Raw genomic sequence first — 26134 nt, 5'->3', positions numbered from 1 at the left:
AGGGGCCTTAGCCTAAGCTGGCAAAATCATGTACTTGATTTTGCCTGCATGTGCCTCCCAGCTGCAGTATATGTACTGTGGCTGGTGGGCAAATGGTTATTTTAGCCATGTGAATGTTAATTTGTTAATTTGAAATCCCATTGAATTAAAATAACTGTCACTTTTTGAAAATCATTTCCTTTTGCTGGTCTGTCATCTTTGTGAATCGAGCTTATTCTGTGTAGTTTAACATAAGAAAATAAGAACTCTCGTTTGTGTTCTAAATAGTTCAAAAAAGGAAAATCTAGGTGGGGCAGTAACACGCTATATCAGACACTAAGGACGACCTTAGATAATAAAAAGTCATTTATTTTTATGATTACAGCAATGAAAGTCTAGTTTAATCCACACTTCCCCTTTACACCCATGGCTACAGTTCATACATACACTTTAATAAAGAATACTGGAAATGTATTAGCAACAAGTCAGCCTGAAGCTTACAGTTTCTATGTAGCCATTTGTGAACTGTCTCCTCATAACCTAAACAAGTTATAGATGTATATTAAATGTGACCACATGGGGAAAGCTGCAATCATAGAAAGTATTTGCACAGAAGCAGCAATCTGACATGCCGATCTAGAACCTGCTGCCAACATATACCTTGCAATGAAATACTATATTTTGACAGAAGTTAACTTTTCCAGGCTGAATAACTCTGAAGTGGTGTCTGGAACTAAAGTGCAGCCTTCATCCCAATGACCCCAGACTTCTGTGGAGCACCTTGATTTTTTTTTTTCCTCTGTAAATTTCATTAGGTTAAATTGTGGGCTCTTCAAGTATAAGGCTGAAAATTTAATTATCGCTGAGCTGCTCTTCTGATTTGCTGCCAGTCATTCCTGGAGTTATATGCTTGTAATCTGCAGCATCTCTTCTTCTATTTCAAAGGATGGTGACTGAATGTAGCATGACTGTAACAAAGAGGAATATAAAATCATGCTTATTTAATAAGCCAAACAGCAAAAAGTAGAGCAACCAATAGCACCCAATCAAAATCCATTGATTTACATTAAACTCAAATCTGATGGTTTAATAGAAAGCTAATATACTCTTTACAGCATCAATGTTTTATTAAATAAATCTTTATCATTTCAGATTGAAAAACTAGCCAACAATTTGGATAATTGTCAAAAAGAATTGAGGTTGGAATACCTGCTCACTGTGGCCACATCCCTATGTAACTTGGAGGTTTCCCCCTATATGATGGCACTTTAAAGGCTCAAAGAGTATGACATAAGTCATAAGAAACACTGATATACACCAGCATAGCTTATGTGTACACTCTACTCATCTCCTCCTCCTCCCTGTTGGTGCCATGTGGTCCCAGTGTATACCTACCTGGCCTACTTTGAGCCTTTAAAGTCCCATCATATAGCAGGAAACCACAATTTGGATAATGTTCTATAATAAACTTGCAATAACACAAAAGGAATTCAATTTGCAGTGTAACTAACAGCAAAACTTTTTTTTTTTAGTTTTTGATAGAGTGGAGAGGGATTAGAATGGATAAACTGAGGAAACGTTCAGTGAAAATGTAATTCTAAAATGATCAACAGATCCGGAGATATAGGCAGTCCCCTTCTGTCTCCCTACTGGTCCTTTAAAGGGAACCCTGTATGTAAATATAAGCTCTACTTATCTGCTATACCATGCCATCAATATAAAACACACTAAATTAAAGGGAAAACATATTTAAAAAATCATAAGAAAAATGTAAAAAAAATAATTAATTTATAACCTGGCTTCCAGGTGCTTCCTGTAGGTGCCAGTGGCGTCACAATGTTAAATTTAAACAGTATTTTTGACTACAATGGAAAATGTTTATACGACTAGGAAAAAAACCACACATTTCGCTGCAAGTCTGAGATGAACCAGAACGACATCGTACCTGCATTATCTCCTTAAGTGGTATTTAAAAAAGCATTTTTTTACAACAATTACATATTGAACTTTACATACAAAAAATATACAGTACAGTAAAATAGACGTACCTTTATACTGTTTTTCCAAAACTTAATGGTAAAGATATTCCTACAACAGGTCCTACTGTACTTAACCAGGTTGTGATATAATTTCCTTCTCTGAAAAGTAAAAATGATATAGTGTCACTATCAATATATACACAACACAGGCACCACGCCTGACAACTAAACCATCCTCAGAAGCTGATTTATGAAACCTGGAGAAACAACCAATCAGTAGCAAGTTTTTGTTTTGCAATTTATCAAGGAAAAGTCAGTGTTAATAGGATTGGTTGGCACAAAAATTCTTCTTCCAAGTTAAAAATGAATATTCCAGCACAAGACAGTGGGGGAGATTTACTAAAACCGAAGAGTGCAAAATCTGGTGCAGCTCTCTATAGAAACCAATCAGCTTCCAGGTTTTGTTAAAGCTTAACCACTTAAGGACCAGCCTCGTTTTGGATTTTAGGTGTTTACATGTTTAAATCAGGTTTTTTGCTAGAAAATTACTTAGAACCCCCAAACAATATATATGGTTTTCCTTCTAACACCCTAGAGAATAAAATGGCGGTCGTTGCAATACTTTTTTTTGCACCGTATTTGCGCAGCGGTCTTAAAATCGCACTTTTTTTGGAAAAAATTCACTTTTTTGAATAAAAACATAAGACAACAGTAAAGTTAGCCCAATTTTTTTTATATTGTGAAATATAATGTTACGCCAAGTAAATTGATACCCAACATGTCACACCTGAAAATTGCGCCCGCTCGTGGAATGGCGTCAAACTTTTACCTTCAAAAATCTCCATAGGTGACATTTAAAAAATTCTACAGGTTGCATATTTTGAGGTCAGAGGAGGTCTAGGGCTAGAATTATTGCTCTCGCTCTACTGGTCGCGGCGATACCTCACATGTGTGGTTTGACCACCGTTTTCATATGCAGGTGCTACTCGCGTATGTGTTCGCTTCTGCGCGCGAGCTCGTCGGGACGGGGGGGTTTAAAAAATTTTTTTTTAATTTTTATTATTTATTTTACAATATTTTATTTATTTTTACACTGTTTTAAAAAAAAAATGGTGTCACTTTTATTCCTATTACAAGGAATGTAAACATCCCTTGTAATAGAAAAAAGCATGACAGGACCTCTTAAATATGAGATCTGGGGTCAAAAAGACCTCAGATCTCATATTTACACTAAAATGCAATAAAAAAAAATAAAAAAAAGTCATTTAAAAAAATGACATTTGAAAAAAATGTGCCTTTAAGAGGCGTGGACGGAAGTGACGTTTTGACGTTGCTTCCGCCCAGCAGTGTTATGGAAACGAGTGGGCGCCATCTTAGCCTCACTCGTCTCCAGACACAGGACGGAGACAGATGCGATCGCCTCCGCCGCTACCGACGGCTCCGTTAAGCGACGGAGGGCACCGGATCACGGTGGGATCACTTTTATCTGAAAGCCGGCCGCCGCACGAGAACGGAGATACCGGGGTTATGGCAGCTAGCTGCTGCCATAACAACGATATCCCCATTCAAAGTTTGGACGTACATCGTCATACGGCGGTCGGTAAATTGGTTAATTGGTTAATTGAACAAACTGAAGTTGAAAGCTGATTGGCTACCATGCACAGCTGCACCAGATTTTGCATGCTCAGGTTTTAGGAACTCCCCCCACCAAAATGTCCTATGGTTATCAACATTTACCTGAAAGGTAATTATCAATCCATACTAAATCTAGATGGTAAAATCAAACGTTTAATGCAAGATATTGGCCACATTTGTCCTTGTGACCTAAAAAAAAGAAAGAACATGAAACAAAACTTCATAAAGTACCTTCCTGAAGGATACACTGCTTATTTTTAGTTTCCATCATAAATCCAACTTACATCATTAGTCCTTGTTAGTGCAAGATATGGAGAACATGTTTTCCACGGGAAAGTTACAAAGGAGACTACTTCTTAAAATGAACAACTAGACAAGTTATGTTGGAGGCTAAAATGAGGAAGAAAGCCTCCCACCTAATTTAGAAACGCAGTAGAGCTTTCCTAAAAAGAAGGTATTTGCAGATCTCAGTTCAAAGACATCCAAATAATAAGAGGCTTATTCCTCATTTTAGTATAGAGGGTGGGGACTTGTAAATCATTCCTTTGTTCTACTGTAGCCAGTCTGCACCTCACGGACCACTGGTTAATAGTACAGATACAAATTAATATTATAGACATTTATTCCAAACTGTATACAATGGGTTAGGGCTAATTGGTCATCATCAGTGTGGTGTAATATAACCATGGCACCTGGAGTAAAATAAAACATACTCCACGCTTAGGATAAAAAAGGTTTGCAGCCTCCCCTAATTACACCCCCCAAGAAAGGGGGTGATATATAAATAAATGAAGGTGTGGGGTGAGAGGCGCTCCCTATAATAATGGGAATGTGATCCCTATCTAGACACAAAAAGGTGTTACCACCTAGGTGTATATAATATATGGGTAACTCTCAACCACCTAAAGTATAATCAATGGATAAATAAATATGAATGTGTAATATAAAGAATATATATATATAGATCTCAGAAAGTGAGTATTAATATATAGCACAGTGATCGTATATCGGTTAGTGTTGTATAAACAATATAATAATAAACATTATAACACTAATAATGCAGTGTGTTCAATATTCCCACTGACAGCTTTTCAAAAAATGGGGACAGCACGCAAAAATCCCCGCTGTCAGCAGAGATAATAACATTCAAATATGAGACCAATGTGTCACAAAAAACACAAAAAACCGTACCAAGTGAAAAGTGTCCAAAAAATGTGTAAAAATGTAGAAACTAACGGATAAAAAATAATACTGAAGGTGAAGCTCCAAAATGGCAAAGTGTTCATACAAAAAAGTGACTTTTTGTGTCTAGATAGGGAGCAGATTCTCATTATTATAGGGAGCGCCACTCACCCCACACCTTCACTTATGGCACCTGAAGTGTATGTAAAAGCAAAACTTTTGTTATTTTGGATAAAGCAGGGAAGTGTTAAATCCTCTGCCAGCTTAAATTTTACTGTCTATGTCCAATTAGAAAAAGGCAACATAAAGTATTAGGCTATCTCCAGAAGGTGAGAGGAATTCCACTCTTAAGCTGGATAGAAATTCTGCCATTCAGCAAGGACCAGTCGAATTTCAATATATGTATGGGCACTGTGGTTGTACTGAAGTCGATCTACCAATCAACTTCTGTACAACCGCCCTGCTGGAAAATGTCCTCTTGATTGGTGCTATAGGCTATAGCCTGCAGTGATGTGTATTATGACTGTAGGGAAGTTTCCCCACTTACAGAATAAAATAGGATGGGATTCTCCCATCCATCTCAAATTTTGAATGAAAAATTTGACTAGTATATGGGATGCCTTAGTTGTCAACAGAACAGGTGTTTCCAGTAAAAGATTCCCCTTGCCTTCTGTTCCAGTGACAAGAAAAAAAAAAAATAAGTACATATTTTTCTGCAAAAATATGTAATTTTTTTCAAAAGGTGAATTTAGCTTTTAAGTTTGTCTTAGATGAGTAGGTTTTTTTTATGCAGCCAGAAGGCTGAATGAAAAAAAACCCAGATTCCTCCATCCAAACAAACAAGGTTTGAAATTTAGAGAGGATAACTAGATTATGGTGAAAGAGCAAAATAAATGAAAACCCACTATAGTGGGAAGCACAGAGTTACTGCAAGGTGAAGATATTTTCATTGCATGTTGTATATAAGTCTATAACTAGTGTTTATAGATGTACAGTGATATTCTGTATATATATATCCTGAAAACACACATATTTTCTCAGCATATTAAATATAATTTATATTAGGAGATTATATTACATAAAGTACAAATGCAGTGCCTATTAAAAGGGTTTATTATTTTCTGTGTTTCAAATTAAAATTTGTGAACAGCAGTGTATACCTTTACTGTTCATACTAAAAATGTTAGAGGCCATCATAGAGTTCCGCAAATGAGTGTATGCTCTTAGGTTTTAATGCACCGGTGTGTACTCTTTTTTTTAATTCTAAATCCATGACACAAATTTATAGTATATGGGTTGTAATTTGTGAGGTTTCTCACCTGTTTGCGGCTCCTGTAACAGAGGACATGAATTCATTGGTCCGACATGGGTGAAGCATAAAAAATGGCTGTCCAAGTATTGGATGTTCCTAAAGAGAATATGCCTGTTATTATTTTATGTATTAAGATTAACTTCATTTCGTATTATTGTTTCTGAGAAATAGTGGGTTCATATATGTATAAGAAATTGGAATGGAGAAAGTACATAGTAGAGGTATTGTTTATACCTACCAAACAGATGTTCACTTCCAATTTTAAAGCTGCAGTAAAGATTTTTTAAAAATTATCTCAGAAAACCCAACACTAATAGCACTGTGCAAGTTTTGTTCAAATACATGTCACGTAGTGACTCTTCCGGGTACAGGAAGATGTTTTCACTTAAAGTGGTTGTATCTGTAGTGTTTTTTTATCTCTCTCCAAAGCTCTAAGTGTCATTTCTCTCTGGTGCTTCGCTTCTCTGTTATCGGCATGAGTAACTACTAAGACGTTTTCCCGTCACATGAGATAAATTTGTGTCGGGAGGAAGGGGGGGAGGAGAGCTCAGAACGGAGCTTGTCTATTCAGAACACAGTCCTGTTATGTGTGGAGGGGAGTGTGTGCCTTTCCTTCAATCAGCTCTCACATACTGTAACTGCAGTCTCTCTGCCCCCTCCTCTGTGCTGCTGATAGATAAAGAAAGATTTTTAACACAATCTGCCTTCTTGAAGGGGTGTAGACAAAGATAAACAAGTAAAACTTATGTAGAGAGATTTGTTTCATCCCTGTTTTATCTGAGGCTGTTCACTTCACTGGGTATATGAGAGGATTTACAACCACTTTAAGCATTGATAAATAAATCTGTCCTTAGGCTTGGTGGTAGGATGAGTGTGTTTTCCTGAACTTCCTGAGAACTGTAATTAGTAGGGTATGGTTAGGAATGGTGCTGGGCATGAAGGACTTCTGAGACCCTGATGATGTTGACAGATGGATATTTTGAGGTGTCGTTACAGTAGTTAGGCTGATTCTAAACCAGGGTTGCTCTCTAACTATTGAGGGACCACTGGTAAAAAACAAAGCGTTCAAGAAAAGGAGCGCCATAAAGTACTAATTGATAAGGCAGTTAGGTGCCAACAATTATATTTTAACTCCTTGGCACTGACGGCACGCATATGTGGTCTCTTGGCAGCTGGGCCTTGGCACCAAGCGCCAGCATATTTGCGTGCATTAGTGCAAACAGCGCTGTGCCGAGAGCGTGCGCCATGTGCGCTCCCGTCACAGTTACCGGTGGCTAAAGGAAAACTCCCGATCACTGTTTGCGATCGGGAGCTTTCCGATCATGTGACAGCCAATCACAGAGGTCGAATGGCTCCGCCCTCGCCTCTCGGCATGTAAAACCCCTTAAGGGGCTGGCAGGCGCCAGCTCTAAGGGGTTAATGAAGTTGATATCCAACACGTTTCACAGTTGACAGAATCTTCCTTCTTCAAGGTTTAAATGTACAGAGGGGGATTGATTCAGCAGTGTAATGTACAGCTGCTGCAGCAAATGTCTGCGTGTGCGTGTCTGCATTTTTATTATTACAGTCTCAACTGAATGGGACTGCAGTGCCTACAATAATCTATATTTAAATTTTTTTTTATTTCAGGTACTTATATAGCACTGTCAATTTACGCAGTGATTTACATATACATTGTACATTCACATCAGTCCCTACCCTCAAGGAACAATCTAAGGTCCCTAACTCACATTCATACATACTAGGGACAATTTAGACAGGATCCATTCAACCTACCAGCATGTCTTTGGAGTGCGGGAGGAAACCAGAGTACCCGGAGGAAACCCACACAGGCACAGGGAGAACATGCAAACTCCAGGCAGGTAGTGTCGTGGTTGGGATTTGAACCAGCGACCCTTCTTACTGCTAGGCGAGAGTGCTACCCACTACACCACTGTGCCACATGTGTCCATCCTGACAGATCCGGGACATGGGGGACCGGAGGAGGACGGGGGGGGGGGAGCAGGAGCACACGTAGGGGGACCGGAGGAGTGCACATAGGGGGAATGGAGGAGCACATGGAGGGGGACCAGAGGAGCGCACATAGGGGAATTGGAGGAGCACATGGAGGGGGACCAGAGGAGCGCATGGAGGGGGACCGGAGGAGCACACATAGGGGAACTGGAGGAGCACATGTAGGGGGACCAGAGGAGCACACGGAGGGGGACTGGAGAAGCGCATGTAGGGGGAATGGAGGAGCGCACATAGGGGAAATGGAGGAGCACATGTAGGGGGACTGGAGGAGCGCATGGAGGGGGACTGGAAGAACGCACATAGGGGGAACGGAGGAGCACATGGAGGGGAACTGGAGGAGCCCACATTGGGGGAATGGAGGAGCACACGGGGGGGGGGGACTGGAGGAGAACACATAAAGGGAACGGAGGAGCACATGGAGGGAGGCTGGAGGAGCGCACATAGGGGGAATGGAGGAGCGTACAGAGGGGGACCGGAGGAGGACACAGAGGAGGAGATGGAGTGAGAATGGAGGAGCATGGAGGAAGACACAGGGGGACAGTCAGGGGTGATCGCTGCAGCGGTAGGGGAAGTTACAAGCACCAATCTCCCTGAATGGATTTCAATAAAGCAGCTGAAAGCTGCGGGGAGGGAGAGGAGTAGAAGCGGCTGTCAGCTGTTTGTTTTTTTTTTAACAAACAGTGGTGCTTTATTGAAGATAGTACATAGTACAATTTATGCAAGACTAGAAAACAGAGTAACAACAGTGTCAAATGCCTTAAGTAATATACTGAGCTACACACAGCTAGAGTGTACTGAGTCCCGAAGGATTCGTTGCCCACCAATATTAGTATTATACAGGTGCAAGACATGGTCTATAATATGATAGTTTACTGGGATACCAGTGCTGTTGTAAGATCCTATGACTTCCAATGTTCAACCCCACACACTATAGTATGCGTATTCAGGTCAGTGTCCATGGTGCCCAGACCTTCTCAAACTTCCAAGGACAACCCCTATTCGAGTAGGTCATTTTATATAGTGGGAGGGCTGCGTTGACCATCATTTCTCAAGCAGCTACTTCAGGTTTTGCAGGGGGTTAGCCATTTCATTAAAATTTCTTTTTTAGCGTAATACAAGAGGTGCGATATTAGCAGCTTTAGATGATGAGGACGCTGTTCATCTTCAGGGATTCCTAGGAGGACCAGGGACGGGGTGGGTGTCAGGGTTAGTTGCAACCTAAGGTTAATTTCAGCAAACACCACCTCCCAATATGACAAAATTGCAGGGCACTCCCAAAACATATGTAAATATGTACCCCATTTTGTTTTACAGCGGGGACATACAGGGTCATGCTCTGGGAAGATCCTATGTAGCCTCTCAGGGGTATAATACACCCAGTGTAGAAATTTGACCTGTATCAGCTTATCCCGGGATGCGATTACGAGCTTCGGGCCTTGTTCGAGGCAATCCTTCCAGTCCTCCTTATCTAAAGATGGAATATCCCCCTTCCAGTACTCCCACAGTTTCCCCATCCTGGGGAGGTCTGTACAGAAGAGCACCATAAAGGGTCGAAAGTGGTTTGCGTAGGTCTCCGGGTACCAAAAGTTCCTCAGTAGAGTCAGCCTTGATAACAGGAGATCTAGGAAACTGAGCATTGGTGGCATGCTGCAGCTGATGCCGAAACATCCAGCCAGGCAGTCCGAACTGGGATAATAATGGGAAACTCAGCAAGGTATCTGCTGGCATAATGTCCCCAATAGTCTTCACCCCACGCCCTTCTGGCCCAGAGCTGCGGGTCAGGGACGGTACGGAAGTGAGGGAGTCTCGGGTTGCCCCATAAGGGTTGAGCGGGAGAGAGCTGGCCAGGAGCAGAGAGCCAATGTGTGGCTGCCCTCCAAACCCGCCATGTGGTGTGTGTAGGTCCGGTACGCCTGCAGTCTCCGGTAAATTAGGTTACGGAGATCCATCAGGGATCCCAGAAAAGCCGCCTCTAAACAGGTGGCCGAACTAGCCCTAGAGCCCTGGAACCACCAATAGACAGACACCAGCATCGCTGCCCAAAAATAAACCCGGAAGTTTGGCAAGGTCAAACCGCCCAGCCTGGGGGGGAAGATTCAGCGTGGTTTTTGCCACACGGGGGGAGGTTCCATTCCAAATAAAGGAGATCAGCCGATTGTCTACCTCTCTAAAGAAGGCCAGAGGAATCCAAATTGGGCAGTTGCAAAATATATAGTTAAAACGCGAGAGAAGCATCATTTTAACTAGATTAATTCAGCCTAGCAAATTCAGCAGGAGCCCAGACCAGGAAGAACAATAGGTTTTGAGCGATGTCAGGAGTGGTTGGAGGTTACAATCAAAAAAGTCTGGCATCAGTCTAGTGATCTGTACCCCCAAGTATTTAAATTCCCCAACCCATTGCAGTGGAGAGGATGGGGCCGCCTATGCCGCTTTGTTGTCTATAGGAAAAAGGAAAGATTTAGACCAATTAATCCGTATTCCCGAAAAGGTGCCAAATGTGTCAAACAATTTTAGGGCAGCTGATAGCGACGGACCTGCATCATTTAGATATAACAGGGCATCATCTGGGTACAGGGACAAATTCTCCTCCAACTGTCCCACTCTTAAGCCCCTAACTGCAGAGGAATCCCTAACCAAAACTGCCAGTGGTTCCAGGGCCAAAGCAAATATGGAGGGGGACAAGGGGCATCCCTGCCGAGCACCCCTACGGAGAGAGAACATGTTGGACAACCAATCATTTGTGCGGACCCTCGTCTTGGGTGCTCTGTTGCTCTGTAGAGCATCTTGAGCCAGTGGAGGTATTTGGGGCCGAAGCCATATCTCTCCAGGACTTCCCACAAATACAGCCATTCTACCGAGTCAAACGCCTTTTCGGCATCTAACGAAGCGATGACTCTCGTGCCCTGGTTATTATGTGGTATAGAGAGGTTCAGGAAAAGGTGTCTCAGGTTGATGTCCGTTCCCTTGCCCGGCATGAATCCTGTTTGATCTACATGTATCAGTTCTTTAATAACAGTAGATAGATGAAGAGACAGCACTTTTGCAAGGATTTTTGCATCCACGTTTAATCATGAAATGGGTCTGTAGGAGGCACAGTCACAGGTGTCTTTGCCAGGTTTGGGAATTAACACTATGACTGCCTCTTCCATAGGTTCTGGAAGAGTACTCAGCGTTGACAGGTCAGAGAAAAGGTTTTTCAACTACAATTTCAGTAAAATTAGAGTAAAATTCGACAGGCAGCCCATCTGAACCCGAGGTTTTTCCAGCCTGCAGGCTCCCAATAGCCACCTGTATCTCCTCCAGAGTAATATCTGCCTCCAGGCGCTCCCTATCTGTCTCACCCAGCACTGGAAGCTTAACAAGGTCCAGGAAGGCGGCCAATTCAGTAGTGGAATACGCCACCCTAGACTCATACAGCTCTTGAATGAATTGCATAAACCGCTGATTGATAAAATCCGGGGCCACCAGCAACCGACTAGCTGCATCCCTGACACTAGCAGTATGGATTGTGGGATTCTGGCTTTTAGCCAACCATGCCAACAGCCTACCATTTTTACCGCCATATTCAAACACTTTTTGTTGGGAGTAGAAGAGGGCCTTTTTTGTATTCTCTACATGGAGTAGAGAGAGTTGCCTCAGGGTCCTCTGTCACACCCGATACCTATCCGGAGTTGGAGAGGACACATAGTTCACCTCCAGTCCCTCTACCTCAACCTACAAAAACTCCAACGATCGAGATCCCTCCCTCTGCAATGTCGCAATGAGGGATATGTACGCTCCCCTGACCCATGCCCTAAAGGAGTCCCACTGTGTCATAGGAGATTCAGTATCCCCATTCATTGTCCAGTAGTTACATACGGATTCCATGATGGGTTCTTGCAACCGATCATCCATTGCCCAAAACCTGGAGAGACGCCATAACCTAGTTTCGGGGGGGGGGGTTGACAAGGAGAGAGTTATGCTAAGTGGGGCATGATCTGACACCCCTCGCGAGAGTGTGCACGCCTCAGTGACCCAGCGAAGGCCGTCAGAGGAGGCAAAGGCAAAGTCTATCCATGAGAGGAATTTAAATGTGGCAGAATGGCATGTGTACTCTCTCGCGTCTGGATGCAGATGTCGCCACACATCCATCAAGAAAAAAGTGGAGGCCCATTGTGTCAAAGCAGATGCACCTCGTGGCGTCCCCTGCAGTCTATCCAGGGCCGGGCAAGGGACCATGTTAAGATCCCCCATCAGAAATACAGCCGGAGTGTCATATTTCAAAGCCATGGTCATAATGTCATTCAATACAGCAATCGAAGCAGGAGGAGGCAAATACAATCCCACCAAACCATTTTTTTGTCATAAATGCTAGCACGCCCACTTACTGCAGCAGGGTGACAGTGCATTCTTTTAGCACTGATCACTGTATTGGTGTCACTGGTCCCTGAAAAGTGTCACTTAGTGTCAGATTTGTCCGCTGCAATGTCACAGTCCCACAAAAAAAACGCTGATCGCCATTACTAGTAAAAATAAAAATGCCATAAATATATCCCATAGTTTGTAGATACTTTGGCGCAAAACAATTAATATACGCTTACTGGGACTTTTTTTTACCAAAAACATGTAGCAGAATACATATTGGCCTAAATTGATGAAGAAATTTGTTTTTTTTTTTTTTTTTTTTTTACATTTTTGGATATGTTTTATAGAAGAAAGTAAAAAATATTTTATTTTTTTTTCAAAATTGGTGTTTTTTTTTGTTTATAGCGCAAAAAATAAAAACAGTAGAGGTAATCAAATACCACCAAAATAAAGCTCTATTTGTGGGAAAACAAAAGGACATACAATTTATTTGGGTACAGTGTCGCAGGACTGCGTAATTGTCAGTTAAACCAACGCACTGCAGTATCGCAAAAAATGGCCTGGTCAGGGAGGGGATGAAAGCTTACGGGGCTGAAGTGGTTAAACAAACTTAAAGAAAAGTTCAAAACTGAACAGCTCCCTCTTTAGCAACCTTGCTGCTTAAGCCTTAAACTAGGCTACTCACTAGTCCCTCAGATGTCTCACCCAGCTATCCTGGCTCATCTGGCTCATTTAGCCTTACAGCACCCTGCTGCACGGGCCCACTCCTGACCTCTTCATTTCTTCCCTCCCAAAGCACTTTGAAATCTCCAAACTATGTTGCCCAATTCAGGAATGTCAAAATTCGGAGAAAGCTATAAGAAACAGTATTCTCCACTCATAATCGATACTCCAGAGTGCCCTTGCACTCTGTATACGTGTGAATCTACTATCTAGGACCACAACATGTATCATCACTTTGCAGGTGGGACATTAACTACTCAGTAGTCAATTTCCCTGTGCTCCTCCAACATCCAACCACCACTGAGAATGGGGGCGTAGTCCCTAAAACACAAATTTATTGAGTATTTCTCAGGTAACCTGGAGGCGGATAAGGGCATTGGGGATCCTGGAGAAGGAAAATGTGGAATACCTCATTTCCTACTGGAAAGTCAACCTGTTATTTTGCCTGGTACAAGTTGTTACTATTATTTTGTAAAAAAAAAAAAAAAAAAAAAAGTTATAAAATGTAATGTTACATCATTTACCATATTGGATAATAGAATTATCATTGTGTTACTGTAAATGATGTAAACAGGAAACCATGAGGAGTCACCTTCCCAGAATTCCCTATGTCCTTTAAATCTTTGTTATGTTGGAATCTCCTATACTTTCGAAGTAAGGCATTTTTTTAAAATTGTATATTGAAATACTGGACAGACTGGTAATGCTGCCTTTAATTATGTGTATAATAATACAAATTCTAATCTTTTTTTTTTTTTATAGGAAGGAGTGAACGGGAGGAACGGGATGGGGACCCAGTAGGGAGTATAATATGGCAATTTGGCATTGCTTCGGTAATATAACAGATACACCTGCTTTACCTCTTGAAAAAAGCTTTGTGAACTGGGAAGTGGGAGCAAAATATTTCCAGGGAATAGACAATAGACTCACTTCACACAGTTAACACACAAGTATAAGCATACTTATTTTTAAAAAGTGAGTTTTTTCAGTGGAGTCCAAGTAGATTTAAAAATTACAGTCGCATGACTAAATTTACCCATGTTAAACTTTTGTGAATCGAGCATAATGGATGCTAATATTAACAGAAAGCCCACTAGCGTGTGATACGTGTTATTGCAGCTTCATCATCAGGCCCAAGGATTGAAAGATAATAAAGAGTTAAAATTAAAAATGAAATTAGTATCTAATCATGAATTTATAATATGTAAAACATGAAGATGTTTATCCTCTAGGATAGTCATCCGTTTCTCATCATTCAATCTCCAGCTGAGACTCTGACAGTATATTCCCAGTTGGTCTTAATCAAGTTTTTTGAACACTGAATTTGGCTGAGAAAGTCAATTAAATTAGGTTGAATATTTTTAAAGTTTGAGTATCACAACATGCATAAAAAAAACAGAAAACTATCAACTTTTAATTGAGCCTTGGTAAATACAGCATAGCTCCACCTTGTTAACAAAAATCCTATTGTTAGGAATAGTAGTCAATGAAGCAGTTTGGTAATCAGGCTTCATTTCCTATCTTGTGTCATCATTGCTGTAAAAGTGACTGTTTATTGATGTGAGCAGACTAAAAAAAATTAATGTATTATCAAGCTGATGTGCGTGTGAGTGTAGGGCATCATTGCAGACACAAGTGGGGCACACATCATTAGAGACAAATTAATGGCATCTATTGCCCCAATATTGTCTTTGCCCAAAGATCATCTTTAATGGCATTGATCTGCCCCACTACTCAAAATGACTAAGGAATCCAATAGAGGTATCCTTCTAGACACTAACTATTCACAGTGCTAGGAGAATCCACACCATTGTGCTATGCAAGCTCTCTTTAAAGTAATAGACTGGAACATATGGAACACTGCACCTTCAAGTTCTGTCCAGAAAAAAACACAAGTATCCTATCTACTATTGAGAAGAACAGCAATACACACACCTGGCACAGAAGAGAACTCAAACTATATTGGGGAGTTAACAAAGAGCGGCTCAGCCTTTATGCCTGCACTGCTCTTCTAGGCTGAGAAAACAGATCAGATGCTGCTTCAAATAACAAAAAGGGTGCAGGGAGCGATCTGCTCCCAGGTCTATGCTGTGTCTGTGCCAGACACAGTACAGAGCAGTTCAGCTGAGTCTGCTTGCTCTGATCCCTTTGCCCACCTTCCCACTCAGCTGAGTGTGGGAGGAAAGAGAGAGGGTTGCTAGCCCTGCAGGCTCTGATTTTGCAGTGTAATAATAATGTAGTCTAATCTGCCAGGGATCTGCAACAGTTTTCTCTACTGAAAATTTCAGCACTTTGAAAAAGAAAATGACACGAGTGGTGCAAAGAGATGTAAAACAAGTCTACCTGCTTAGCTAATGTGGGCACATGCTGCAATAACAGTTTTCTGTGCCATTATAATAGAGAACGAACCTTTGCTGATTCCTTGTTTTAAAGGCAATGATAATGCCATATGTTCTTCTTCAGCTAACAAATGTTACGAATGCTGATAAAAACCTTTAAAGTGTGATAATCAAAAGAAACCTATAATAATAATAGGGTTTCATTGAAATTAAAACAATATGCTGATTAAAACCAGCATTAGCAGCGCTTCGAAATTCAAATAAACATAGAGTCCATTAATCCTGTATATCTGTATAATCATATAAACAATCAAACAGTTCATCCATGTGTGTCCCAAATGGCATAAATCCTTTTTAGTCGACCGTCACCACACCTCGTGTGTTATCCCCCTATGGTAATGGACTCACCGGATAAAAGATAGATAAATGCCCGTCTTAATCAACCTTTCATGGAGCTTCAAGAGCCGTCCTTCCATCTACATATCACTCACGACAAAAGATGCATATACGCAGCGTAATTCCATAAAAAAAAAAGTTTATTAATTAAATACCCATCCCTCTTACAAGATGCACTTACAAGAAAGATTTGTTTAAAAGGCACTCAGAACATTAAACAGTCCTATGATCAGTCAGAACTCTCACCGCTAGATGAAATGGAGTACCCGGGTTGAGTTGAGCGCTGATTGTCAGTCTGGACGCACGAGGTGTGGTGACGGTTGAATAATAAGGATTTATGCCGTTTGGGACACACATGGATGAACTGTTTTGATCGTTTATATAATTACACAGATATACAGGATTATTGGACTTTATGTTTATTTGAATTTTGAAGCGCTGCTAATGCTGTTTTTAATCAGCATATTGTTTTTATTTCTTTGTTTGTATAGTAGCTGCTAGATTATTACACGTTCTGGAATTTTACCATAAGCGATGGGAGTGGGTTGGTTTGGCTACTTTGGTATACATACTTTTCCACAAACTTTTCTGAATAGGGTTTCATTGCCTTTAAGCTGAACTCTGGGATAAGCAAATATTGTCTAAATGCAAGCATCATGTGTGTTCTTATTTATCTCTTGGTGAGCTTTGTGCATTTCTTCCAGATCTGTGCAGTAATCCAGTGTGAAACTTTACCTCTGTGCAAGAGCTTCCTATTATAAAGACCGGTCACTGCTGTTCTCTCTCCTTGTGCAGAGTAACTGGTCTTGTCTCTGCCCCCTCCTGTAGTTTTCTGGAGGCAGCCTGTAGTGGGTGGAGCCTGCTGGACCCCTCCCACAGCTCTATTCTCTCTACAGGCTTAATACAACACAGTAATGATGTCACTGCTACATATAAAAGGTAACTGGATTTGTAAAGGCATTTGATGCACACAAAGTGGATTTATACTATTTGCAGCTATTGGAAAAATATTTAAATGAAAGCTTTTGTTTTTTAGCCCATTGTTCAGTTTTAAGGTAAACGTCATGGCAAAGAAAAAACAAACATGGAAGACATGCACATTCCCCTCTGTTTTTTGTAAATTTATATCTAATCTCCTCATTTTCATTATAGACTGATAACATATCCAGACAATCTATGCCCGTTGATGCTGGACATCTGGATGAAGGTACCTCTTGTACAATTTGATTTGGAAGAACTGAAGGACACTCTTATCTGTGCAATGCAGTGCTATGGGCTCTTATTCAAGTCTGAAAAAAATATCTAGCCTTGAGGGCCAATATCATGTTGCCTGGTACTTTGATCTATAGAGCCCTTTTTTAATAAACACAAAATTCCTAGGGAAAAATGCTGATGCAAGTGAATGAACCTAGCAGAATAGGCAAAGTTTTCAGCTAAATAGTACAGAGCAACTGAATGATTATACCACCATCTGCTGTTCACAGCACAACATCTCCAGCTCTGAGAACAAGCATCTTCCAATACAAAAAGTAATCTTATAACAAGGCAAAAATCTGTGCATGAAGTCCAGTACACGTGGAAGTGGCTGGATGTTACTAGGTAGATAAAAGTGGATAGCAGTCGTGAATCCATATAGACTACTGGACAGTATGTTAATTTTCCCTAGTTTATCAATAATAATAGTAGACTGGCTTGTGGGGATTATGTTTTGTAGCATTATAGCCTGGATATATAATAGACAGAAAAATAAGTAGAGCTCTGTTGTGTGAACAAGGTAAAACAAAGGCAAAATTATATAGATTGAATAATATAATTGTTTATTCTAATAAAAATGGATAAGCAAAATTGTGATTTTTGTTTTTTTTTTAATTCCCTAAGTTTCACTGAAAATTGAGAGATGTTGGCAAAATATTGACTATTTGGCAAAATGCATTGAAGTCAGAGGGGATGGTGAAATAAAAGTAGAACTAAAAAGCAAAACTTTTTTTTTCCTACAGGGGAGTGGTCTGGACATGGCCGAGTAGAGACATGTGCTTGCTGAGCTCCCGGCCGTCTCCTATCTACCCCAGCTTATCTAGCTCCATTTAATACATTATGCTCCCATCTAAGAAGCGCACATCTAAGCGGAACAGGAACAGCACGAAGGGCAAAAAATGGACTCCAGCTGCTCCATCCCCAGGTGAGATCCAGCGATTCTTCCAGCTCCCCCAGTCGGGCTTCTTGGAGTTTAAGATGGCGGACACGTGTGCCTCGCGCTCTGAAGGCCTCGACCTTCTTGCCTATCCTGCCTCCCCCGCAGGGTCCTCGAGCTCAGAGATATACCCTACCATTCCACCAGCCTTTCTGTCGGACCCGCGGAATTCACTTCATCTGCCCCTTACGTACAGAGCGGATGCTGAGCTGAAATCTATCCTTCAGGCACTGCCTATGAAAGCCGACATAGAGGACCTGATAGGGCGTGTGGAAGCTACACACAGGAAGGAACATTGCGCCGTTAAACAGGACGTACAAGCCCTTACCACTAGACTCATGGCGGGGGAAACTTCTCTCTACATGATAGACCAGAGAGTAACCGCTCTGGAGACACTCAAAAGCTCCCACACAGAGGCAGCGGTGAGCCTGCAGTTACATCTGGAGGAGATGGAGGACCAGAGCAGACAGAACAACTTGTGGCTCCGGGGTCTGCCGGAAGCTACAGGCCCAGCAGATCTAGCTGACACGGTCACTGACATCTTCAAGAGAGTGATGGGCAAGCAATTACTAGAATCTTTGGAATTAGACCGGATTCATATAGCTCTGGGCCCCCGGTCAAACGATCCCACTAGACCTCGACCCCTATACGCACAAAGATATTATAGCCCAAAAAGCATGGGAAGCAGGAGACCTAGAGCTTGACGGTGCATCGGTCAAAATCCTGCCAGGCCTCTCCAGAGCAACACTGCAGTGCTGAGCCCTCCTGAAGCAGCTTCTAGACCTAGCCAGGAGGTTGGATGTCACCTACCGATGGGGCTTCCCCCTATCGATCACCTTCCATAAGGACCAGCGTTCCTTCACTCTGCGCTCACCGGAGTCCCTCCCAGCCCTCTTCATCTTCCTGGCGTCGGAAACCAATTGCGGTCCCACACTGGCTGGCTTTCATCCCACGATCCCACGGCCGTGTGGGCCATGCTACGCCCGACAGTGCATACTAACCCAGGCCACAAAGGAGCCGCCGCCACTCACGCGCACCATCCCCGGAGGAGACACGTGATTCGTGAGTAGTCCTACAGAAGTTGTCTTCCACTAGTATACTATTTGCCCTGCCTACCGGCTTTACTGTTCCTATTTTTTCTTCCCCCTTTTTTTTTCTTGTTGGCTCACACGTTACTTTCCCCCAGCACATGGCCAGCCTCCTCGCAGCTTCGCTATGGGCCCGGATGGCTATACTATACCATACTATAAAACCCTCCTCCAGCTAATAGGACCACATATGGTGGCATTTTTTAATGCAGTTGGAACCGATGCCATCTTCCCTAGAGACACTTTGAGGGCTCATATTTCGTTAATCCACAAAGAGGGTAAAGACCCTACCTCTTGTGGGAGCTACAGGCCCATTTCCCTTTAAATATGGACTTGAAACTGTTCTCTAAGGTTTTGGCTACCCGGTTGGGGAGATTGGAGAGACCCTGTTAACCCTTTGCACTTGCATGATAGTCATGTTACACTAGTTACCACTGAGCAAGTTAATCGCAATTTCTGTCTTGATTTGTACCAATGAGTAATATGATAATGTAATATGTTCACTGATGTATTACGAACTGAACTACATGTTTACAATCTCAATTACCTTTATATTAGGGTTGTCCCGATACCACTTTTTTAGGACCGAGTACAAGTACCGATACTTTTTTCAAGTACTCGCCGATACCGATTACCGATACTTTTTTTTTAATGTCACGTGACAGTTTTTATTTAGCTATTTTTTTGGGGGGGGGGGGGGGTGAACGTTGTATATGTGTGTGTTTTTTTTTTTGTTTTTTTTTACAATTTTTATTTTTTACAATAATATTTTTTTATTCTTTATTGTTTTTTTTTTTTTTTTAATCAGCCCTTTTGGGGGGCTTTGGTGAGATATCAGGGGTCTTAACAGACCTCTGATATCTCCCCCTTGAGACAGAGAAAGAGACAGAGGATAGAGATTCCCCAGTCCCTTTCTCTGCAGCGTCAGCTGCACTGAGAATGAATGGAGAGAAGACAGCGGCTTCTCTCCATTCATAAACTGACACATAGTAATCACAAGAGATTACAATGTTTCAGTTATGTGAATGGACAGAGTCAGCTGACTCTGTCTATTCACAAAGGAAGGAGGGGGAGGACGGAGGAACTGAGGGGGAGAACGGAGGGGGACAGATAAGGAGAGAGGAACGGAGGGGGAGTACGGAGGGGGACAGAAAAGGAGAGAGGAATGGAGGGGGAGTACGGAGGGGGACAGAAAAGGAGAGAGGAATGGAGGGGGAGTACGGAGGGGGACAGAAAAGGAGAGAGGAACAGAGGGGGAGTACGGAGGGGGACAGAAAAGGAGAGAGGAACGGAGGGGGAGTACGGAGGGGGACAGATAAGGAGAGAGGAATGCAGGGGACAGCGGAGGGGGACAGAGGAAAGGAGGGGGCATGGAGGAGGATGCAGTGACAGTCAGCTGTGAGCGATCACCGCTGTATGTCACTAAAGCTGGTGAAAGCCGCTGGGGAGAATCTTGTAACTCCCCCACGCGCCGATCACAGCTGTCCTCTAGGTATCGGGGGAAGCATCGGGAGCATTTGCCCGAGTACAAGTACTTGGGCAAATGCTCGGTATCGGTGCCGATACCGATACTAGTATCGGTATCAGGACAACCCTACTTTATATTATTTTTGTAATAATGGGGTCTGCCCTTTATTGGTGTTCAATAAAAATTACAGTGGGGACGAAAAGTATTCAGACCCCCTTAAATTTTTCACTCTTTGTTATATTGCAGCGATTTGCTAAAATCATTTAACTTAATTTTTTTCCTCAATGTACACACAGCACCCCATATTGACAGAAAAACACAGAATTGTTGACATTTTTGCAGATTTATTAAAAAAGAAAAACTGAAATATCACATGGTCCTAAGTATTCAGACCCTTTGCTGTGACACTCATATATTTAACTCAGGTGCTGTCCATTTCTTCTGATCATCCTTGAGATGGTTCTACACCTTCATTTGAGTCCAGCTGTGTTTGATTATACTGATTGGACTTGATTAGGAAAGCCACACACCTGTCTATATAAGACCTTACAGCTCACAGTGCATGTCAGAGCAAATGAGAATCATGAGGTCACAGGAACTGCCTGAAGAGCTCAGAGACAGAATTGTGGCAAGGCACAGATCTGGCCAAGGTAACAAAAAAATCCTGCTGCACTTAAGGTTCCTAAGAGCACAGTGGCCTCCATAATCCTTAAATGGAAGATGTTTGGGACGACCAGAACCCTTCCTAGAGCTGGCCGCCCTGGCCAAACTGAGCTATCGGGGGAGAAGAGCCTTGGTGAGAGAGGTAAAGAAGAACCCAAAGATCACTGTGGCTGAGTTCCAGAGATGCAGTCGGGAGATGGGAGAAAGTTGTAGAAAGTCAACCATCCCTGCAGCCCTCCACCAGTCGGGGCTTTATGGCAGAGTGGCCCGACGGAAGCCTCTCCTCAGTGCAAGACACATGAAAGCCCGCATGGAGTTGCTAAAAAACACCTGAAGGACTCCAAGATGGTGAGAAATAAGATTCTCTGGTCTGATGAGACCAAGATAGAACGTTTTGGCCTTACTTATAAGTGGTATTTGTGGAGAAAACCAGGCACTGCTCATCACCTGTCCAATACAGTACCAAAAGTGAAGCATGGTGGTGGCAGCATCATGCTGTGGGGGGGGTTTCAGCTGCAGGGACAGGACGACTGGTTGCAATTGAGGGAAAGATGAATGCGGCCAAGTACAGGGATATCCTGGACAAAAACCTTCTCCAGAGTGCTCAGGACCTCAGACTGGGCCGAAGGTTTACCTTCCAACAAGACAATGACCCTAAGCACAAAGCTAAAATAATGAAGGAGTGGCTTCACAACAACTCCGTGACTGTTCTTGAAAGGCCCAGCCAGAGCCCTGACTTAAACCCAATTGAATGTGGAAACAGAGAAGTCCTGGACTGCCGCACTCCATGGAAAAGCATCTTTATTGAATTGTAAATAAAATCCAAAATAGCAGACAAAATACAAAAAGTGGGCACAACGGGAATCAAATGGTAACGCGTTTCACATCCAAAGATGCTTACTCATAGCTAATTTGATGAAAAAACAAAAGTGTATATATAACAGAAAAGAGGGGGAGGGAAAAGGTAAAACACCCAATCCATAACAACAGGCAATTAGGTGAACACACCTGCTACACAGTTGGAGCTAAATTCCCAAAAATAAGGTGCACATAAGGGTTCAAAATAATATGGTACAATGTAAAAAGACACAGATGGCATTACGGAACAGAGCCTAAATTGAATTTACAAAAATATAAATATAAATAACCCATTACGGTGCATCTATAAATGGAATGAAGCAAAAAGACAACAAAAGAATGCATATTTTTCTGAGATATACCGGATATTCATTGCAGCGCAATAATGAAAAGAAAAATTGCAAGGGAAAGTATACATAGGAGTATACATGTGATACAAAAAGTAAAAAACACATATTGAATACTGCTTGTACTATCCTGATCCTGTTAAATGAATATCATGTGTGGATGACACCAAAGCATTTTCATATAGCGCAAAAGAAAAATTATGCATGCCAAGAATAAAATATGATAAATTGAAAATGTAAAATAATACTGTGTTTAAAAAAATATAAATTGGAAGCATTCTTGTCAAAAGAATTTGTTGTCTTAAATACACTGTTACCTATGGCTCACAAATACAGAGTAGCGATTATATCTCTTGAGACAATATATCCGAAAAGTAATACCTGTAACAGATGTACGGAAAGCCGGTCCTCTGGCTCAATATTGAATCCTATAATGAACACAGCCTAATAAATAAAGGACTGGAAAAACTGAAAACCGAAAGATTCTCGTAGTTACCATCAGAGCCTAGGCTGGGAACAAAACTGGGATTCAACATGACTTCAGTCTCTCTTTCTATGCTATTAATTGGAGTCCCACCGCTCTCAAGGGAAAAACACAGGGAGGCAGGAGTCTCACTTCTTCTGCTGCAAACAACCTTTACACCACTAACAAAGGAGGAGACTAACATGGCAATAAGACTAATCAAAACAATGTCTAGTGGGCAAGATAGAAACTAATGCTCATTAAGTCAGAGATTCTATGTTTAGATGTTGCCCGAGAAGTGAATAAACTGCTAGGCTCAGTGAAACTAAAATCTCCCTTTATCCGCTGCAGGCTAGAGACGCACTGCTCTCCAGAAAGCCACACAGAGAGACAGGAGTCTCACTCCTTCCGCTGCAGGCAGCATTCACACCGCTAGCAAAGCAGGGAGTGAACATATAGTAATAAGCTTAATCGAAGCAATGACTGATGGGCAAGATGGAGTCTAATGCCCATTAAATCAAAGATTCAATATTTAGATATTACACGAAAAGTGGATAAACTACTGAAATTTATTGTATCCAGCCGGAACGAAAACAACATTATGGTGATCAAAGACCTGGAACAACTCAAGTTCAGTAGAATCTCGGAATCCCAGCATATACAACAAGGTATAAAACAATTGGAAGCAAATAAAGATATTATAATTAGACCGGCCGACAAAGGGGGCGCCATTGTAGTACTAACAAAGGAATACTACCACCAGGAACTGATGGGACAACTTAACGATAATAACACATATCTGAAACTCAGTAGCAATCCTACTAGAGAATACAAACGAGATCTGTCCTCTTTGATTCAAAAAGGAATCAACAAAAATATTCTATCCAAAAAAGAATCTAGATATTTAGTACCGGATACATGTAGAGTTCCAATCATTTACACCATCCCGAAGATCCATAAGAATGCTGAGGCACCACCAGGAAGACCCATCATTAATGGGATTCAATCGATCAATGCAAGACTAGGGGAATATGTGGACAAATTCTTGCAACCCCTAGTACCTAACACTAAAGCTTATCTACGTGATACCAAACATTTATTACAAATATTAAAATCTCTGACCCTGGACCCTAATGGAAGATATCTGTTAGCAACTGCTGATGTTGCTTCACTGTACACAATAATTGAACATAGCGATGCAATAGAAGCATCTAAATGGGCTATGGATTCATTCAGCCATCTCATTTCTAAACAGAAAAGATTTCTTCTTAGAAGCCTGGCCTTTGGTATTCAACATAACTACTTCTGGTATAATGACAATTATTTTCGACAACTAACGGGTATTGGGATGGGAGCTAAATATGCCCCAAGTGTAGCCAACATATTCATGGCAAAATGGGAGGAGGATGCCATCTTTTTAAATACTCCAAAGGAACTGGTTCTATATAAAAGATTCATAGACGATTGTATTTTTATTTGGAAGGGTGATGAACTGAGTTTAAGATCCTTTTTCCAACGTTTGAATATGAACCAAAAAAATATTAAACTTGAACATCAAATTAGTGAGACTAAAATCCAGTTCCTTGATCTTGAAATAGAACTAACAGCCAATATCATCAGCACAAAAACTTTCTTCAAACCGGTGGAAAGGAACAGCTATATACCAGTAACGAGTTGCCACTATGAGCCATGGTTAATCAACATTCCGAAGGGCCAGTTTATTCGCTTACGGAGAAATTGTTCAGAAAATAATGACTATTTTAAACAAGCTCAGTGGATAGGTAAGAGGTTTGAAGAAAAAGGGTACAATAAATGTTTTATAGAAGAAAAAATAACAGAAGTCAATCAAACCTCAAGAGAAGCGCTGATCCAAGATAAAATCAAGGTAAATGACAAAACAGATGACATACCTCTGATAATGGACTTCAGTATACAACACAGGAGGATGGAGAGGATTATAAAAAGACATTGGTCTATTTTAAAAACTGACACTACTTTGGCAAATATACTCCCAGAAAAACCGAGATTCATTTATAGACGAGCTCCAACTCTAAGGGACATCATAGCTAAAAATGTACCCAACCCACCCAAGAGAATAACTGATTTAACCTTTTTTCAGGGTAAAGGATTCTATCCCTGTAAAAGGTGTTATGCCTGCATAAATACTAATCTAAATGGATACAAATGTCAGAAATTTTCTTCAACAAATACTGGACAAGAATTTGAAATAAAGGATTTTATATCTTGCAGGACTGAGGGGGTGGTATATGCTTTACAGTGCTCCTGCTCCCTCCAATACATTGGCAGAACGAAGCGACCAATGTGGAAGAGAATAAGAGAGCATATCCAGAACATTAGAAAAGGCTATCCAAAACACAGTGTTTCAAAACATTTTGATAGGTATCATAACAGAGACCCTAGGGGTCTCCAATTCTGGGCTATTCAAAAGTATAAGGCTCATTGGAGGGGTTCCCATAAAGTGAGGGAACTCAGCAAGAATGAATCCAAATGGATATTCCAGATGGGTACGTTAGAACCCCATGGTTTGAACATTGAATTCGACCTGAATTGTTTTATTTCTGATTTTTAGCGATTTTTCAGATTTTTATATATATATTTTTATGGTATATATTTTCATTTTATATTTTTTATATTTTTTATTTTTTCATTTATTTTTTGGTCCAATATTCTCATTATTTGTCCAATACTAGTTTTTTCTGAGTGGCAATATTTGGTTCAGTTCTAGCATATAAATACTGGTCATCATCCATGTTTGCAATATTCTATCATGGAATTTTTAGATTTTAATTTTACATTTTAATATTATTTCCCTATTTCTTATATCATATCTTATTTTAATTTTATATATGTATATTTTATATATATATATATATCATGTCATCTTGTTTACTTCGTTTTCCATACATTTATGAGCAGAGCATGTGGATACCCCATTTTTGTGATATCATGGGGCACTGGTCAATTATCAAAACCATTAGAGACAACGCTTTGCCATTTATTTCCTCTGTGAGATGTTATACCAATTGTGACCACTGGAGGGAGTTGAAAAAGTAAACGTGATTAGAGATATCAATATATATATTTTTTACTTTTTACACACTGCGTTTTTTACACATGGAATCGTGGTTTTGAT

The 26134-nt window shown here is 41.2% G+C and overlaps 1 protein-coding gene across 2 annotated transcripts in view; it reads right to left on the bottom strand.

The window, feature by feature from the left end:
• Window positions 1–327: 327 nt before the first annotated feature.
• ATG10 (autophagy related 10) overlaps window positions 328–26134 on the bottom strand; it is a 310382-nt gene continuing 284575 nt past the window's right edge. For both annotated transcript variants that reach the window (XM_073624449.1, XM_073624448.1), the window contains exons 6-8: window positions 6095–6183; window positions 2028–2117; window positions 328–947 (exon numbers count right to left, since the gene is read on the bottom strand). In XM_073624449.1, coding sequence (XP_073480550.1) covers window positions 2030–2117; window positions 6095–6183 — 177 coding nt within the window. In that variant the 3' untranslated portion in view covers window positions 328–947; window positions 2028–2029. The remainder of the gene's footprint in view (window positions 948–2027; window positions 2118–6094; window positions 6184–26134) is intronic.

This window comes from Aquarana catesbeiana, linkage group LG01, assembly GCF_042186555.1.
Source record: "Aquarana catesbeiana isolate 2022-GZ linkage group LG01, ASM4218655v1, whole genome shotgun sequence".
In the NCBI taxonomy this organism is placed as follows: Eukaryota; Metazoa; Chordata; class Amphibia; order Anura; family Ranidae; genus Aquarana; species Aquarana catesbeiana.
This window is presented reverse-complemented; position numbering and strand designations above follow the sequence as displayed.